This window comes from Ambystoma mexicanum, chromosome 4p (genome assembly GCF_040938575.1).
Source record: "Ambystoma mexicanum isolate Mex_15411 chromosome 4p, UKY_AmexF1_1, whole genome shotgun sequence".
NCBI classification, from domain to species: domain Eukaryota; kingdom Metazoa; phylum Chordata; class Amphibia; order Caudata; family Ambystomatidae; genus Ambystoma; species Ambystoma mexicanum.
Genome location: NC_090927.1, coordinates 136,476,610 through 136,493,597, shown reverse-complemented (window position 1 = coordinate 136,493,597; position 16,988 = coordinate 136,476,610). Strand labels below are relative to the sequence as shown.

Genomic DNA, 16,988 nt, shown 5'->3' with positions numbered 1-16,988 from the left:
CAGATGGAATATGTTGTGAGCACCTGAGCCTCTGATGGCCGAGGCTGACAAATGACTTCTATCTATCTATCTATCTATCTATCTATCTAAACACACAGCCAAAACTGTTGGTTTTGCCAATGTTATTTTTTAACAGTGTTTAGTGCATGGATAGATGCAAGGAGACACAAACTGCGTATAAATCAAGCGTCTGAATGCACAGTTGGTTAAGACATTTTTATTACGAGAAGCTGTTTGCAAATGCAATATAGAGCAGAGAGAGTCTGAACATGGAACGTCCAGAACACAACTGCACACTCTTCAAACGAGGTCAAAGAACGCTTCTCACACTTTAAAAATGTCAAAAAGAATTTCTTTATAGTCAATATTTTTGTGAAAAGACAAATGTAAGAATATAACATATAACCCAAAGTAGAGAATACACTTTTAAAAAAGAGATGAATGTGCAAAAAGCTCAGCAGAGCAGATGGGAGTGTAAGCACCTGCCGCCTGTTGAACAATTAAGTGCAAGGGTTGCATTCCTGGCCCGGCACGTTTCGGGACTAAGTCCCATCTTCAGGGGGTAATCCTTGCTAAATTCCTAAGAAAATTCCAAAAAAGGTACCAAACCTAAAGAGTTACCATCACAGGATCATATATTGAGATTGAGAAAATTCAGGCTAGCATTAACCATCATTACCTACTCTTCAATGAGATCAGCGTACCTTCATCAATAGTCTCGGGGGGATAGCTCGGAGGCAACACACTCGCCTTGGAAGCAAGACGAATCTGAGTGACACAGGTTCGATCCCCGGATCTGCGCTTAGAAACCTCTGGGTATTAAGAGTGTTATAAATGACCTATTATATATTATCAATACCAGAGACAAATTAACAGCGTGCTCCAAAACAGTCACAATGCAAATGACCAAAGAATACCTTCAGGGGCCTCCTATATGAAAGCAGATCCTGCTAAATAATGCCTGCAGTTCACTGCCTTCGTTTTTACGTGCACATTAGTGGTGAACTAGAGTTACTCATTACACTTGTTCAGGTGGCAGCAGACTATAGTGCCAAACAGCATTTGCCTGACCTGGAGGCACTATTTAATCCCGGAGAGGACCCACTCGCCATTACGCTGCGACTGGGCACCAGTGGCTGGGCTTCACAAGCACAGGTATGTGGGAGACATGTGAAAGTATTTATTCTGAGCGGCTTTCATTATAGGGGTGGTCCCCCCCTGCAGGCATTCTTCGGTCATTTGCAGGGTGGTGACTGTGTTCTGGAGCAGGGTGTTAATCTGTCTCTGGGCATTAATATGTTATGGATCGAACCTGTGTCACTCAGTGTCGTCTTGCTTCCAAGGCGAGCGTGTTGCCCCCTGAGCTATCCTCCTGAGACTATTGATGTAGGTACGCTGATCTCATTGAAGAGTAGGTACTGATGGTTAATGATAGCCTGCATGTTTTCAATATATGATCCTGTGATGGTAACTCTTTAGGTTTGGTACCCTTTTTTATTTTCTTAGAAATTTAGCAAGGATTGCCCACTGAAGATGGGACTTAGTCCCGAAACGCGTTGGGCCAGGAACGCAGTCCTTGCACTTAGTAGTTAGAGGCGACAGGTGCTGGCCACTTACATCTGCTCTACTGAGTTTTTCATTTTTTTTGCACATTGAATCTCTTTTTTTTTTTTAAGTGTTTTGTCTACTTTGTGTTATGTTATTTGCTTACATTTCACACGAATTGTCTTTACGGAATAATATTTTTTTCTTTTCTAAAAAAAATATTTACTGTAAAGAGCTTCTTGTAGACGTTTTTAAAGCATGTGAGGGGTTCTTTGACCTCGTTTGGTGAGCGTGCAGGTGCGCCCCGGCCGTTCTATGCCCAGACTCTCTCTGGTCTATATTGCTTGTGGGTACATGGGCGTTACCCCCTTTGCAACATTGCACCCGTGAAAGTTGTTTTCATTGGTTACGACACTATATAATATTGTTCCATGAAAGCTGCCCATATTTGAGGCAGCCTCCGTCTCTCTTCACTGCAGCTGAAATAAAGCCATGAACTCTTCCATCACTGCCTGGTAATCACCCTGGCAGACACTGTGCATCACACAGCTTGATGCTCCTGCGTGATAGAGCTAACTTAGAGATCCCAGGAGGGTGTGGCTTAGGTGGGAGGGGCATGTATTGAGTGGGTATGGCCATGGGTGGTCAACAGGTGGGCAAGGAACCAACCAATGCCAACAAGCCAGATGTCCTTCCTCTCTTCCAATCTCCCTCCCATTTATACCCCACAGTAATAATTTGTGTTTATAGGCAGCCCCAAATAACCACTTAAAAGCCAAAACTAAAAAGTACTAGAGGAAAGCAGGACGCCACTGGGTTGGGCCAGCTCAAAGGCTCGAACGTGGTGTCTCCCCACTTATTGACTGTGGCTGCAACGTGCTTTCTTCCCGTGGATTTCTGATTGGGAAGGTTGGTCAACGAGTACGCCGCTGGGCGCGGAGCAGGTAGGGGTTGGCTGCTTCCGTCTCCTTCTCTCATTGAGGGAGGCTGGGATGGGTTCACCCCACTTCTATAGCACCCTTAGTCTCAGGGTGTTTCCAGGGGATACATATTCGAACCGTGGTGAGATAAGACACCCACTAGGGCAGCAACTTGTTCCAGTGGCTAGCCCCCTGCACCGAGAACGCCCTACCCTCTGGAGTCCAATCTGTATTTAGGCCAAAGTACGATTATGTCGCGTAGCAGGTATAGTTTACTCTGGGGGACAAAGTCTAGCCAGGCCCCATTACATTTTTTTCCCAGAGAAGCGTTATCTAAATCTGGGGGGGTGCCTCCACCTGTAGCCAAAGTATGGTTCCATAAACCTAGCAGGGTATCATGTTCCCACAATCCTGGGCCATCAATCAGGTCTTCATGCTGGGGGCAGGGCATGCCAAATATTTTGACCCACAGTCAAGATGGCGCAGACTCCAGCCTCGAAAGAAAGCCACTTGCCACAGCAAGGCACGCCTCTTCTGAGCACCACTGTTGGTGGCTTGTTAATCCCTGGTCTATGGCGAAGAACAGTGACTCAGCAAACCTGGAGCCACTGTGACTCAGCACAGGTACTTGATTGCAGCATGTGGAGGCAGTGACTCAGCACAGGTACTTGCTTGCAGCACGCGGAGGCAGTGACACAGTGTACGGTGACTGACTGACATCACTGAGAGGGACAGTGATTTGGGGGCTTATTTTGAGTGGAAGAAGGCTATTTAAGGTTAAGACTCCCCCAGCTTTACACTGGGTTTCTGCCAGCGAAAAACTGACCTGCCAGTCTCCATGCAGTGCAGTGGGACCGGCGGAGTTCACAGGGAGAGTGTTGCTCACCTCAAAGAGGAAGGGTGGCATATAGCACAAAGATTCAGAGTGACTCAGCATACAGAAGTACAGTGGCATACAACAGCAAAATAAAGCACAGCACACCGGCAGACATTAGCTTGGCACAAAGAGGGAGGCGCAGGCAACACACAGAGGGGCAGCAACTCGCATTTCGGAGAGGAACAGTGACTCAGGACTAATATGGGTAGTAACTCATGCTCCCATATACCCTCGGGTTAGGTGCGCTTTACAAATGCATAAATAAATGAACTCAACAAAGCAGGGGGAAAGCCTCAATATAAGGCAGGAGAGTCACTCAAGACAAACATTGGGATTGTGGCACAGAGAGAAATAACAGGGACTCACACTTCTTGGAGCCCCGAGGAGTAGTAGGATAGGCTCGGGCTGGGGGAATGCGACGGTGGCAGCTGAACCTTTGGGAAGCGCGGTGGGACAGGAGGGCTGGCAGGTGTAAGAGGTCGGCCACCACGCGGCGGTACGGGAGGGGCGTTCAGCAAGCGGCATTCTTCCCTCACCTGAAAGACACAAAGAGCAACAGTTAGCCCAGTTGGTAGTTGGGTTGAGCACTTCATTGGTTACCACATGTGAAGCTGCAGGCTCACACTCTACCCTGGCTCGCTGTGCACCTCTGCTCATGTCCATCATTGCTCCCAATCTACTCATCTTCTGCTGCTCCTCACAGTCTGCCACAGCGCAGAGTGGAACACTTATCAGCACATGCCAATGCGCACGGTCTACCACTGCGCACTTTAGCATGGTACCTCGCCTAATGCTCACTGTCTACCACTGCACACTTGACCATGGTACCTCTTCTAATGCTTACTGTTCCACCGTTGCTCATTATCTACTATTTCACATCGTCACTGTGGCTCACTGTGAAACTGCTCACTTTGTGCCTTTGACCAGGATCTGCACATCTGGCCACTTCTTTCCATCTATCACTACTGTCTCTTACACCTTTCCTCTCCAGTGTCCCATTGCTCTCCAAGTTTCCCATTGCTCTCCAAGTTTCCCATTGCTCTCCAAGTTTCCCATTGCTTTCCATTTTATTACTGGCCTCTCCTACCGCTGGCCTCTCCTTCTACTACTAGCCTCTCTGTCTGCTACTGGCCTCTGTCTACCACTGGCCTCTCTGTCTATTACTGTTTTTCCCATCTACCACTGGTCTCTGTCTACTACTGGTTTCCTGATCTACCACTGGTATCCCACCATCTACCACTGGTTTCTTTGTCTACCACTGGTCTCTGTCTACAATGGTTTCTTCAGCTACCATTAATCTCTAGTCTACTACTGGTTTCCCCCTCTAACGCAGGTCCCCAGTTCTACCACTGGTCTCCCTTTCTGCCATTGGTCTCTAGTCTCTACCACTTGTCTCCCCATCTACCATTGGTCTCTGTCTACAGTTGTGTCTTCACCTACCATTTATTGCAAGTCTACCACTCGTTTGTCTACCTAACACTGGTCTCTGTCTACCACTGGGATCTTTGTCTACCACTGGCCTCTTTGTCTACTACTGGCCTCCCTGTCTTCCCCTGGTCCATAGTCCACCACTGGTCTCCCTGACTACTATTGGCCTCCTCATCTACCACTGGCCTCCTCATCTACCACTGGCCTCTCCATCTACCGCTGGCCTCTGTCTACAATGGTGTTGTCACCTCCCATTCATTGCTAGTCTACCATTGGCCTGTCTGTCTTCAACTGGTCTCTTTGCCTAGCACTGCTTTCCATCAGCCACTGCTCTCCAACCCCTAATGCTCACAGTACACCATTGCCCCAGTGGGGTGAAATATATCCCGGGATGCCAGAAATACAGAGGCCAGCACAGAAATGAGGTCTGACATCCGGCCTATTGAACCCAAATCTTAAAGGAAAGAAAGCAGGCCTAAATATCCGAAAATGCTAAGATGTGCGCAATGCATTTCTGGAAGAAAAAGGACGACTTGTGGCTGACAATCTATGGAGAGCTGCACTGACAGATCAAGGAAACAGCAGTGCAAAGTATCTTCAGTGGGATACCAGAATTATGCTCCAGGCAGCTTAAGTGAAACAGATCATTTCATGTGTAATAAATAAAAGAATGTCCTTTTAATTTTTCCCTCATCTACATGGGCAATTTCAAAGCAACACACATGTATGTTGAAACTGTGAAAGCCTTATAGGATGCAGTGTAAATTTACATTGTGTGTGAGTTTAAAAGGCCGTGTGCTGCTGGCCATTTCTCCTAATGTGAAACTAAACTCCAAGACCTCCCTCTGTTGCCCTGGAGATTCACGCCTAGTTGTCTTCATCATTATTGCCCTTCCTTAAAAATACAAGCAGGAATACTTTGTAGATCAGAAATTGCACGGAGACCAGATAAAGTCAGGTCTGTTCTGCAGCAGAATTGACCTCCAGGTCACAAGCCTCATAAAAAGTCCATTAGTGTGGCCATCAGGCAGCTCTGCTTAGTTCACATGCCTGAAGTTAAACGAAACTGGGAGTGCAAGGGTGGGGGCCAGAGAGACGGAGGACATGAAACGGCGGTTTGCTTAAATGGGATAAATACATCTTAATGCATAAAAGGAGCAGCGTACAAGTCACAACGATCATGGCAGGCTTTTATTAAAGATGACAGTCAGCCCCTTCTAACCATGTTAAAATGATTTTGGTGGGATAACCAAAACTAAAGTTATGAATGAAAATGTGATTGGGCCTTCCCTTGATTCCAAGAGATGCGGAAGTTGTTAAAAGCATGCCGGCAATAATTAATACGATGCCTGTAAAGCAGCATATTCTTCACTGATATGAAGAAAAACTGTATCTCTGCGCAGGAAGGACATGCAGAGTCCACACTAGTCTCATCTGATTCACTTAAAAATGTAGTTCTTATCAATATGTTAATACATGTAAAGATTTAAAAATTAAGGATACTTGCCATTTGGTGTGATTTTTATGTCCTAAAGCATGCAGAGCCCACCTGTCAAAGTGAGACGATGAAGCTCTCTCCTTCCACAGCCATTCCAAAGCACTCCCCCATCCCTTTATCCTACCAGCATACAGGTGGATAGTGATCATCAACAAATCCCTTTCGCGAGAATCATGACAAATTGTGATGTCATTTGCCCTATAAATAAGCCAGTTTGCATCAGAGCTGGACTTCTTCCAAGAATTCCGAGAGGCGACCTGCTGCTGAAACCTGGTGAATAAAATCCCAGCAGATCGGCCTAGTTTTTGCATTGGAGACAGGAATCAGGAGACATAGAAGCACATTGGGACCCCTTTGAGGACTCAGAGGAGACCCTAAACTGACCATTTGCAGTCCCAGCGGTGCTCTGGTGTTCCCTGATGCAAAGTCCAGACCTCTTCTGAAAGTAAAACTACCTCCAAGCCAAGATTGTGTAGGCCCTATATTTGTCCAGCATTGTTTTAGTTATTTCCCTATTGAAAATATCCTGTTTGTGTAGATCCTTAGCATATTTATCAAAGTAAATCAATTAATTCCCCTCTAGAAATCACAGGGGTGTTTACTGGCATTCAAAACTAACTAACTCTTCTCAGTGTGTTTTGAACCAGTATAGACATAAAATTCTGCCAAAAGAATGAATCCCAAACCCTGCTTCCACGTGTGTTCGCGGGGTGTCAAAACGAATTTCCCCATTGATCCCCTTCATTCTAAATCAGAAGTCAGAAGCTTAGTAGTGCTTGTGTATATGCAGGGTGCTAAACGAAATTGCCCGTGTTCCCATTGTGCTATGCAAAACGAATTTCCCCTTGCTTTTCATTCTTTCTCACATTGCATCTGTGATTCTAACCCAAAACCTATTTTCCCATTCTGTTCTGACCAAAACCCCAAAGCCCTGTGTGTTATTGTTGGGTGTGCCAAAACGAATTTCCATTGCTTTTCTTTCTTTCATATTCTTTCTGAATAAGACCCCAAACAAGCACTTTTGAGGCACTTCTTGGTGCGCGCGTGCCAGTGCCTCTTTGTAGAATACTGAGGCTGGTGGGTGGGGCTAACCTAAAGAAGTAAGAAAAATAGCCCTTTAAGTATATATATATTATCCATATTATTACATATATAAGCTTGTAAATATAATGTTTTCTGAGGTCCAACTCGAGTCTCTTTGGGAGGGTTCTGCTCTCACCAGCATTACAGTCCAATGGAATTCTCTTGCAGCAAACAGCACGAATGGTCTCAGGCAGCCTCCCAGTTATTTTTGTTATTTATAGTTTGTCCTGTGTTTTTTTTTCCATTTTGGAGAAAGGGAGGGTGGCAACCTAATCGCCACCAATTATAAAGTAAATAAACAACATATACTGTAAGAATCTTGCCATCTCAGGATGGGCTTGAACTGCAAACCTTGCAGCACCATCCACAAGTATTAACTGATTGCATTGCAGCGACCTCCTGAAAGTAGAAATAAATAGCAAGGCCTGCCATATCAATCGCAGCAGCTGCAACAGTGTTATTAACAGGGACGGAATTGGGCCGGAACAAGATGGAGCTGTGCTCTGTCAAAAGTTGTCTTGCCTGAGCGCTGTTCCATGTAGACTCCTCTGGTGTCGGTATTACCCAAATTGTTTGTTACAACTGATTGTATGGTAAATCTGGCCAAATTTGGCCAGTAGCAGTCAATCGTTTGTAAAGTATCCGTTTTGGAAATCACTACCGAACGTGGGTTGCAGGGGTGTTTGCCACTCCTCATGTTTGGTAGTGATGGCCTTTTGAGGTAGCAGGGGTGTTCCCCGCTTCCGGAGGTTTGGAGGCAGGGGACAGAAAAGAGAAAAGCAGGCCCTGCTGCGTCGGTTCGCGACCCGCGCAGGAGCGACGGATCCGATGCTGCAGGGTCAGAAACAAAGTGTATGCCAAAAAGGTAAATATGGGGTGGGTGGGGTGTGTTTTGGGGGGTTTAAATTTGGCCCGATTTGGCTGCGGCAAAATCTTCTTTGCGGCGGAATTGACCACTGTCAATTCGGCTGTAAACATTTGTGCCACGGCCAACTCGTATGCATCCCGGGTGTCAAGTGAATACACCCAAAACACCTCCTGCCCCCTCCCTCCTTCTGCTAATACCCCTGATCTGCCTCCCACTATCGCCACCCCCGCTGCCCCTTCTCTCCCAATCCCCCCCTCACAAATCCCCCCTCCCTTGTATGGGTGGTCTTCACCTCTGTCCAGAAAGAGGAAAACCCCAAAGAGCTATTCCCATCACACGGTGTCAGGGGAAGGCAACCTGCTGCACTGAAGTTTACTTGTGCCTGGCCTGTGAGCGGCCCAGGACTTCCTCTATATATGTCCCACCTGCTGCAATGCACAGCATCACCCGTCCTGCAAGTGTAGCAAAAACAGCAGTGGAACTGTGACCAAGGTGGTGGACGGGGGTAGGCCAGAGCATGGTGCAACACGTGCCAAGGCGTTGCGTTGCAAACGGTGCAGTTGCACAGCTAAGTGGGTGGAATGAGAAAAAGAAGGCGGCGCCTCTATTGTTTTTCATCTACCCAACAGGTGACGCTACCAGAGCGTCCTGCAGCCAGAAAAACATGTGCTGTCACGAATAGAATTTGGGAATGTATTCCAAAGCCTGGATCCCAAGACTGGAAGTCTTTTATCTGCTCTGACCTGACACAGAGTCCCCAGGGATGACGCGTCTGTGATCCTTGGTGCCATCCTGCGATACACCGTGTGTTGCTGTCTCGCAGGGAGGCAGGGGTAGTCTCACGGATGTATTTGCAGGTAATGCACAGAACATGAAGCTGGGCTCACTACTCCGCTGGGAGCCACAGCCAGTTCCTTTCAACAGCTTGGACACGATCGCTTTTTATGCACCCAGAAATCAGTCCGTTTTAAGCCACCTGGAGTCTCCTAGAATGTTTCACTGAAGTACCCGCAAGCAGTGTAATGAAATAGTTTGCTCATGCCTAGCGCCCAGAGGTAGCGCCAGTCCCTGCCTTGGTAAGGCTTAAGAAAGCCCTCAAAGGGAGGAGGTCGCAGGCAGAAGGCGGCTCTGTCGTGACGCTCAGCTTTTAGATGGCGTATCCCTTTGTGCAACTAAAGAGCTTCTGAATGGGGTAAGAGCTGCCTTGACTGGGGTAAAGGAAGGCGCAATAGCTATTCAGCCTCCTGGGATCAGCGCTTGAGGGTTGGAGTGGGTGCCCAGTGGGTCAATACCCTCACGCACGAGCTGATTTCAAAACTGTCATCCAGCCCCGCCCCGAAACGTTGATGTTGGCTCTGCCCCTGCTAGCACCAGGCCTGCCCAGACACCATGAAACGTGTTGCAGGGTGGCCGGGTGAGTGACTGACATCGGGAAATGCAAACTGTGTGCCTGAAAATAGTAACCATGTTTTATGTGAAAAACAACCCATGAGCAATGCGTCTGATACTGTCGCAGTGATATGATCCAGCCCTCAGCACCTCCCTCTGACTACCTGGGAACCCGCCCCCCCCCCAGTTCGCTTCAGTTTTCATAACCTCAGGTTTGAGAAACTCTGACTGCAACACATGTTCAAGAGAAAGCGCTTTCCTGCTGATTGTAACTACACCTGTAGTCTAATGTATAAATAAATAACAGTTATTGGATATTTAGTTCCTCTGCTCTATTATTTACTTTTGCTGTTATAAATGACAGGATGCAGTGATGATAATAGCCACAGGGTGGGGGTGTCGCCTTTCCTATGGACATATTGGAGCGGTCATTTCGGCTCCGGCTGATTCGACGCGGACGTTTCGTCGCAGGAGCCGGTTTGGCGTGGCCATTTCGGCGCGGTGATGTTACGACGCCAGTATGTTTTGGCGCGAAGACTCATTATTTTGTCGCGCCAAAACATAGTGAAATATGTAATTTTTGTTAAATAAAAAGAATGAACGACGGTGTTCAAATATGTCACTTGTACACATTCAAAGAATAGCAGGTAAGGGCAACAGTAAACATAAGAGTGGGTTACTGAAAAAGGGTGTGTAGAGGAACAGGACAGGTGGTGCAGAGGAGAGAGGATTGAGGCATACAAGAGCTAGTTTGAGTGGAGGCGCAGGATGGGCTGTGTAGAGGAATAGAGCAAGGGCCGCCACCCTGACCCCAGTAGCGCTCTCTGCACTCACGCGTGCACTCTCTCTCTCTGCGCTGTTTCTCTTTATTCTAGGCACCTGTCGCTTCTCTGACCCTGCCATGTGTATGGTCAGCTCACACTCTGCTGTTTTTCTTTACCATGTCTCACTGCTCCTTTTTGCATGTACCCAAGGGGCGCGTTCTCTGTCCCACCTGCCCCCTCTCTTCTGCCAGCCGTGCCTCTGCTGTTCTTGCCCACAGAGGAGCTATCTGTGTGCCCCACTGTAGTGGCGATTCCCTCTCTCTGACATTGTGTGTACTCTCGCCGCCTCACTTTACAGGTGGCATCCAGATTGCACCGGTTGCCGGCCCGACAGCCCAGCAGAAGTCCACTTCCCCTTCCCTGTTCCAGCTGCTGGAGGACCTGGGGCACGTGGGATACGGGGGGGTCTGAGTACACACCCCAAGGCCAGTCCCTAACAGCAGCATTCAAGGCAGTGGGAGGTGTGCAGCCCCGGGGGTCCCTACATAGGCTCTGGGCAGCGGGCGCCAAGCACATGCACGGTGGCCCCCAGACCCCGGATCTATGTCTCTCCAGGCACATCTGTGCCCGTACACCTGTCCCTGAAGTACACTCCCAATCTGACACACCTGCCCTTTAATATTATTATCATTATTAGGGTATTTATCGAGGGCAGACCTACCTTCGGGAAGCAACGAGTTCTTTACAAGTCATTGTGCCCTAGTACATACTGTGGTTGCCCTGGGCATGGGCGCCCCTGTCACGGTACCCATGCCCGCTGGGGTTTATAGTGAAAAGACCACAAAAAAATAACGAAAAAAAAGGTAGAACTAAAAAACTCGAAAAATAAAAAAATCGAATTTTTTTTTCAATACGTTTTTTTCCGAAATGGGGGGGTTCCCCCAACCCCCCTTTTTCATTTTTTTTATTTTACCCCTTTTTTTTACTTACCTGACCCCAAAAATACATATAAATAAATAAATAAAAAATGCAATTTTTTTTTTCGAGATTTTTTTTCCAATATTTTTGTCATTTGATATTTTTTTTTCGGCCTTTTGACTGACCACCGCCTTTGGCATGGCTTTACTAGTGCACGCATCTATTCAGCGTTTGTTCTCAGCCTAGGCGCCTCCTCAAAGACACTGGTGCATGTTGGTATGACTGCCCTAGTGTTGTCTCCAGTTTGGTACATACAGTGCCTGAATTAATAGAGGCGTGGTACAAACTGCAGAAGCAGACATAGACCTTGACCAACGCAGAGAAACGCTGCGAGTTCCGCAGGAGTCCCCTTGTCCAATACTTAGTGAAGATTCAGACAGGGACAAGGTAGGAACAAGTTTATGCCCCCACTAATGTTAGGAGGGCCTTTAACAATCTGTACAATGGGAAAGGGGGCAACTTTTTCTTTGTTGGCATATGCCCTAGTGCATACACCTGTTCAGTTGTTGCCCTGAGCGTGGGTATCCCCTCGATACTCGTACTTCCAGTATGAGTCCTGCGCTCTGGAGGACCTCCAACACCTCTGGTCTGGACTGCTGGAGGCCTCTCGCTAGAGGAAGTCTATCTCCAAGGCCTCTTCCCGGTTTCCATTAGCAGGGCATCTCGGAACCCTCAAATACTATGGCCATGGAGCTGCAGACATACAATCGGGAAGAACCAAAAACTGAAATCATGAATTGTCACAAATGAAACACGTTAACAGGTATAGTACGTGTCTATGAGCGTCATTTGTGGCCAGTAATCCATTTGTATTTGGCGTAAGGGCATTTAGACCTGACTACAATGTCAGCCATGTCCAAACATCCCTCGCGCCAAATTGACAGCGCCAGAAAGGCACCTGCACCAAAATTGGTGCGCCGAAATGTCCGCCGCGCTGAATCGGTTGCGCCAAACCGGCCCGCGTCCAAACCGCAGTGCCGAAACAGGTTGTACCGAGATACTTATCCTCTGAGTGTCCTTTCTGTGTGTCCTAGGTGAGGTGAAAGGGAACAGGGAATGGCCTTGAAAAGGAAAATCACATTTAATAACTTTTAAAATAAGTATTTCCGCACTTGAATGGTGCGGTTAACTAATTTAGGACTTCATTGGGAGTCAAGGGGTAACGGTAAAAACAAGCAGTAGTAAATTCTGTGTGTTTTAACCACCAGCCTCAAAAGTGGGTCCTAACATTTTTAAAACCCCAAAGGTTAAAAACGGTTAGTGCCTTTAGCTTGCTTTTTACGTTATATTAATGAGAGAAAAAATGTGTGCCAGACACCCAAATGCGGTGAAAGAGGCCTGGCATTGCAGAGGCCTGCACCCAGCCCCAATGGACTATCATTACAGACCCCACTCTGCATTATTTGACAAGGAATAGTAGCAGTGTTATGGGTGCCATTTCCAGTGCCCAAAGAGGGATGGAAATACATGCTTTCAAGGAGGAACAATGACATGCACATTTCCTGGAATACTGCATCATGAGGCAGTAAAGGTGCAGTAATGCAGAGACCATCAGGATGCGGAAGGGATAATATAGCTTTATAGAGCTGCAGCAAGGGCCGTACCGGGCGTTATGGGCCCTGAAGACTGCGTTAACGAGACCATCAGAATGCTGAAGGGATCATTGCAATTAGAGAACTCTGTAGTCACTGGGAAAATGCATAATGGCGTCAGCGTGCATTCTCATTCCCAGTGCAGGGGGAGGCATGGGAAATACTACATCCACTACCGCAAGCGGCAGTCAGGGTTTTCCCACGGGATTCCCCATAGGATCCCAGACTGTGTGTTTGCAGAGCGTGGATTCACTGCACATTGCAATGAATCCTCACCTTTTCCTCGATGGGGTAGCCCCTGTTCTCATTGCTGTCTTGTTCAGGTTTTGGGCTTTCTCTATCTCCTGGCCAGGCTTACTCCCAGACCTGATAGTGCAGTTCTCTTTTTGTGTGCTCTGCCTTAAGAGGCCTTATGACTTGAAGCTCTGACTGTCCATGGTGACCAGATGAAAACAAAGGTGTAGCTCCTTCTGCCTGATCCATCGGGGATTACTTGATCACAGGTCCTTCTTGAAGATCTAAACTCCCTGAATCTCCCAGCTGTGTTTACATCTCTGGATCCACAAGCGAGTGCCCATTTGCGGCCCGGACGCTGAAGACTCTCTGTGACAAACCCACCAGCGACTCTTCATCCCTGGACATCAGGCAAGCGCTCTGTTTCCATCACCCTTACCTGGGAAGCTCCTGTGGCCTGTGCTGCCTTAGTTCCTACAATTGCACGGTCAAACTTGCCTCCCGGTCCATCTTCCGTGGCGGGCTGCTCACCAGTGCGACTCTTCAAGCAAATAGCAAATGTGTTCTTCCCTGGGCTCTCATCTTCACGTTTCCAGCCTCAGAAATCAAATCCTGTGCCAAGGATGACCTGGGATCCCTGTATCGAAGACTACCTCCAACTGCATCTCCCAGCTCTGCATCTCTGGCCCTGACCTGAGAAACACTCGATCGAGAATAATCATCCTTCACTCGGGTCTCCGGGTCCCTCCCACATCAGTGACTCATTGCTGGATCTCTGGCTGATTGCTGAAAAACCTTGACATCTGCAGAACTACAGGAAATTGCTCTCGTGACTCTCCAGCGCTGCTGTCAGTCTTTTCCTTATTCATTTCTACAACGCTGGGACTCTTCTTCATCTTCCAGAGACTTCATCTTTTCTCCACCGGAATAGCAGAAGCTGCTCCTTGGGACACTTCCACATAAGAAAGTGCCACGAGTGCATGGTAGCCAGCCAAGCCACGGTACAGTGTCAGGAGAGTGTGACGCATGTGAACGAAGAATGAATGACTGTTAAGGAGAAGCAGTGAACGGGTGTTGATGGAAAAGTAGTCACAAAGGGGACCCCGTTGCGTGACCTGTAATTGGTGGACCGTGTGGTCTGACAACTGTGCCTAGACCGGATGACCCTGAAGGGAAAAGCCACGGAAACACCTATAAAGAGGTTTGGGTTTTGCAATAACCATTTAGGTGATTTTTGTAGCCAAGTGATGCATTGAAAGTGTGAAGTTTTGAATTCTTGAGGAAGGGAACACCTGTGTTTTGTGAACTATTGTGAACTTGGGGAAGGAGAACCTGATTACAAGCCAGGAGCTAGAAGAAGTTCTGAACTTTATTTTGAATGCTATTCATTTTTTTTATGCCGACATCCCTAGGCATTGTATGCAGTTAGTTGTGAGGGCAAGTACAGGTTTTGGACACAGACAGATAATTACTTTGGACTTCCTGACACAGACTACCCTTAGTGTTCTTTAGGTATGAAAATGCCACCTTAGAATAGGGCAAGTTAGGCGTTATTCCACCCTCCTCTTTTGAGTTAATAAAACTTTGTTTAACAAACTTGAATCTGTTGTTTGTGTCTGACTCATGATGCCTTCACATCTGCCAACTCACTGGTTCTCTGAGGCACCTTTTGCTGGCTCTTCAGCTTCGCGGCGGTCCTCCTGCTTCCCATTGACTTTCTTCCTCACATCTACGAGTCTCTGGTGAGTGATGCAACAGTCTCTGGGAGTGTCGACCGCCCTGGTGATCTTCCGCTGCGATGCCCATCTTCCACACGCTGTCCGGGAAGCCCGTCTTCTCACCTGGGCTCCCTTTTAGTACGCTTTCTTCCGCTGCGTGTACTCTGCAGTCTTCTTTGTTTTCCATCGTTAGGGTGGCTCGTGCAAGCGGGCGTCTCTCATTGACTACTTCTGCACCTTGGATGATGGTAGCTTTCCCAGCTATGCTTCCCTCATGGCCATTAACTGCTCCACGATCTTCTTCCTCTGCCTCAACCTCACCATCATTCTTCTCACTCTCCAGCTGGCTTTTATCTAAGGGTTTAACTCTACTATCAGGTGTTTCAATTGGCAACGACTAGACTGCCCCTTTCAGTATTCCTCATTCTGAGTCCTCATCGCCTCTACGCTCTTCTTCTTCCTCCCAGTACTTTCAGTATTGTAGGAATGGAAGTCCATAGAAAAAGGTGTAACATTAAGTTGCTCTGTTATTATTTTTAATTACATCAGATTGTTCTATATACTGAGGATTACGAAAGTATGGGGAGCTTTTGGAAAGAGTCTGCAATTTCACATTCGAGGGATTGGTACATTGGTAGTATGCCATTACATATATGGGAATTACTTCATCTTCATCCTCAGAGAAAGATGAATACTGCCTCTTTCCTAGTGGAGTCACCACTCCCCTGGATAACCGTCTCCTCCCATGAGATCCTTCCCTCTGAAACCGCCCCCAGGGTTAGGATCAGGTAGTCCCCTCCCTTGGCCGCATGGGAGGAGACATATAAACGCTAGGTCTCTAGTCGCACACGCAACAGAGATCTCAGATATCATTCTCGCAGACAACCTTGATTTCCTGGCTATCTCAGAATCTTGGATTCATGATGCGGCAGGCCCTGCCCTATCATTAGCAGTTCCCGACAATTATACCATCTTACGAGCAGACAGACACACCTCTCGAGGTGGAGGTCTAGCTATCATAGCTAAAATCAGTCTAGACATGAGAATTACCACAACCCCCACTATGAAATCCTGCGAATGCCTCACGGTCAAAATTGCCACCGCTAGCTCCCAAACATTAAACCTCTTCCTTATCTATAGACCTCCAGGTCCTATTGGAACCTTTTCTGAGGATCTCTCTACAACCCTGTCCAATAACTTAAAAAACACCTCCCAAACAATAGTGCTAGGGGACTTCAACCTAGGCTACAATGATGTTAAATAACATCCAGTCAACAGCTACTGCCTTGATCCTAAAAGAACTGGGATTCGCCCAGAAAGTTAACCTTCCCACTCATAACAAAGGTTGAATCCTTGACTGGATAGTGGAATACAACTGTGAAGTAACCATCACAGATACTGTACCCCAGATCTGGACTGACCACCATCTACTATTATTTACAGTAGCAACGAACTCGGCCATGGACCTGTCCTCACTTGCCCCTCCTATGCCCACAAGGAACAAAAAACTTATGACAGCGGAAAAACTGTTGCCCATCATACTACTGCAACTGACTCATTCTCAGTCAATATGGATCCCAATGTGCTAGTTGAACAATTTAATGAAACTATTAATACAACCCTTGGCCACATAGCTCCGCTCAAACTACGGAACAGTAAACCGAAAAAACATCTTAACTCGTGGTTCACTCCTCATCTAAAAAATCGCAGGCTAATTCAAAGAAAACTTGAAACTATTTGGAGACTCTCTCCTTCAGCCGAAAATAAACGTAACCTCGCCAAGGCATCATCCCAATACAAGAAAGACATCCTACTAGCCAAACAGGAAATGTATAATACCAGAATATCTCAATCTAAATATAGTGTCAGAGAATTGTTCAGCATTCTGAAAGAACTGGAAACACCTATTGCTCCCCAAGAAAACTGTACCAAGGATAAAAAATGGTGCTCTAGCATACAGTCTGCCCTAACCAACAAAGTAGCCAACCTACAAACTAAAATTGCCCTAAAAAAAGCATCCCTATCGCCTCATACCACGCAGATTATAGCACCTCCACCAAAACCCAAACTAGAATCGCGTTTTCGCTTCTCCAA

The 16,988-nt window shown here is 47.2% G+C and overlaps 1 protein-coding gene across 2 annotated transcripts in view; it reads right to left on the bottom strand.

Moving 5' to 3' along the window:
- GAREM2 (GRB2 associated regulator of MAPK1 subtype 2) overlaps positions 1-16,988 on the bottom strand; it is a 475,556-nt gene that overhangs the window by 10,142 nt on the left and 448,426 nt on the right. For both annotated transcript variants that reach the window (XM_069605575.1, XM_069605576.1), the window contains exon 5: positions 3,709-3,878. In XM_069605575.1, coding sequence (XP_069461676.1) covers positions 3,709-3,878 — 170 coding nt within the window. The remainder of the gene's footprint in view (positions 1-3,708; positions 3,879-16,988) is intronic.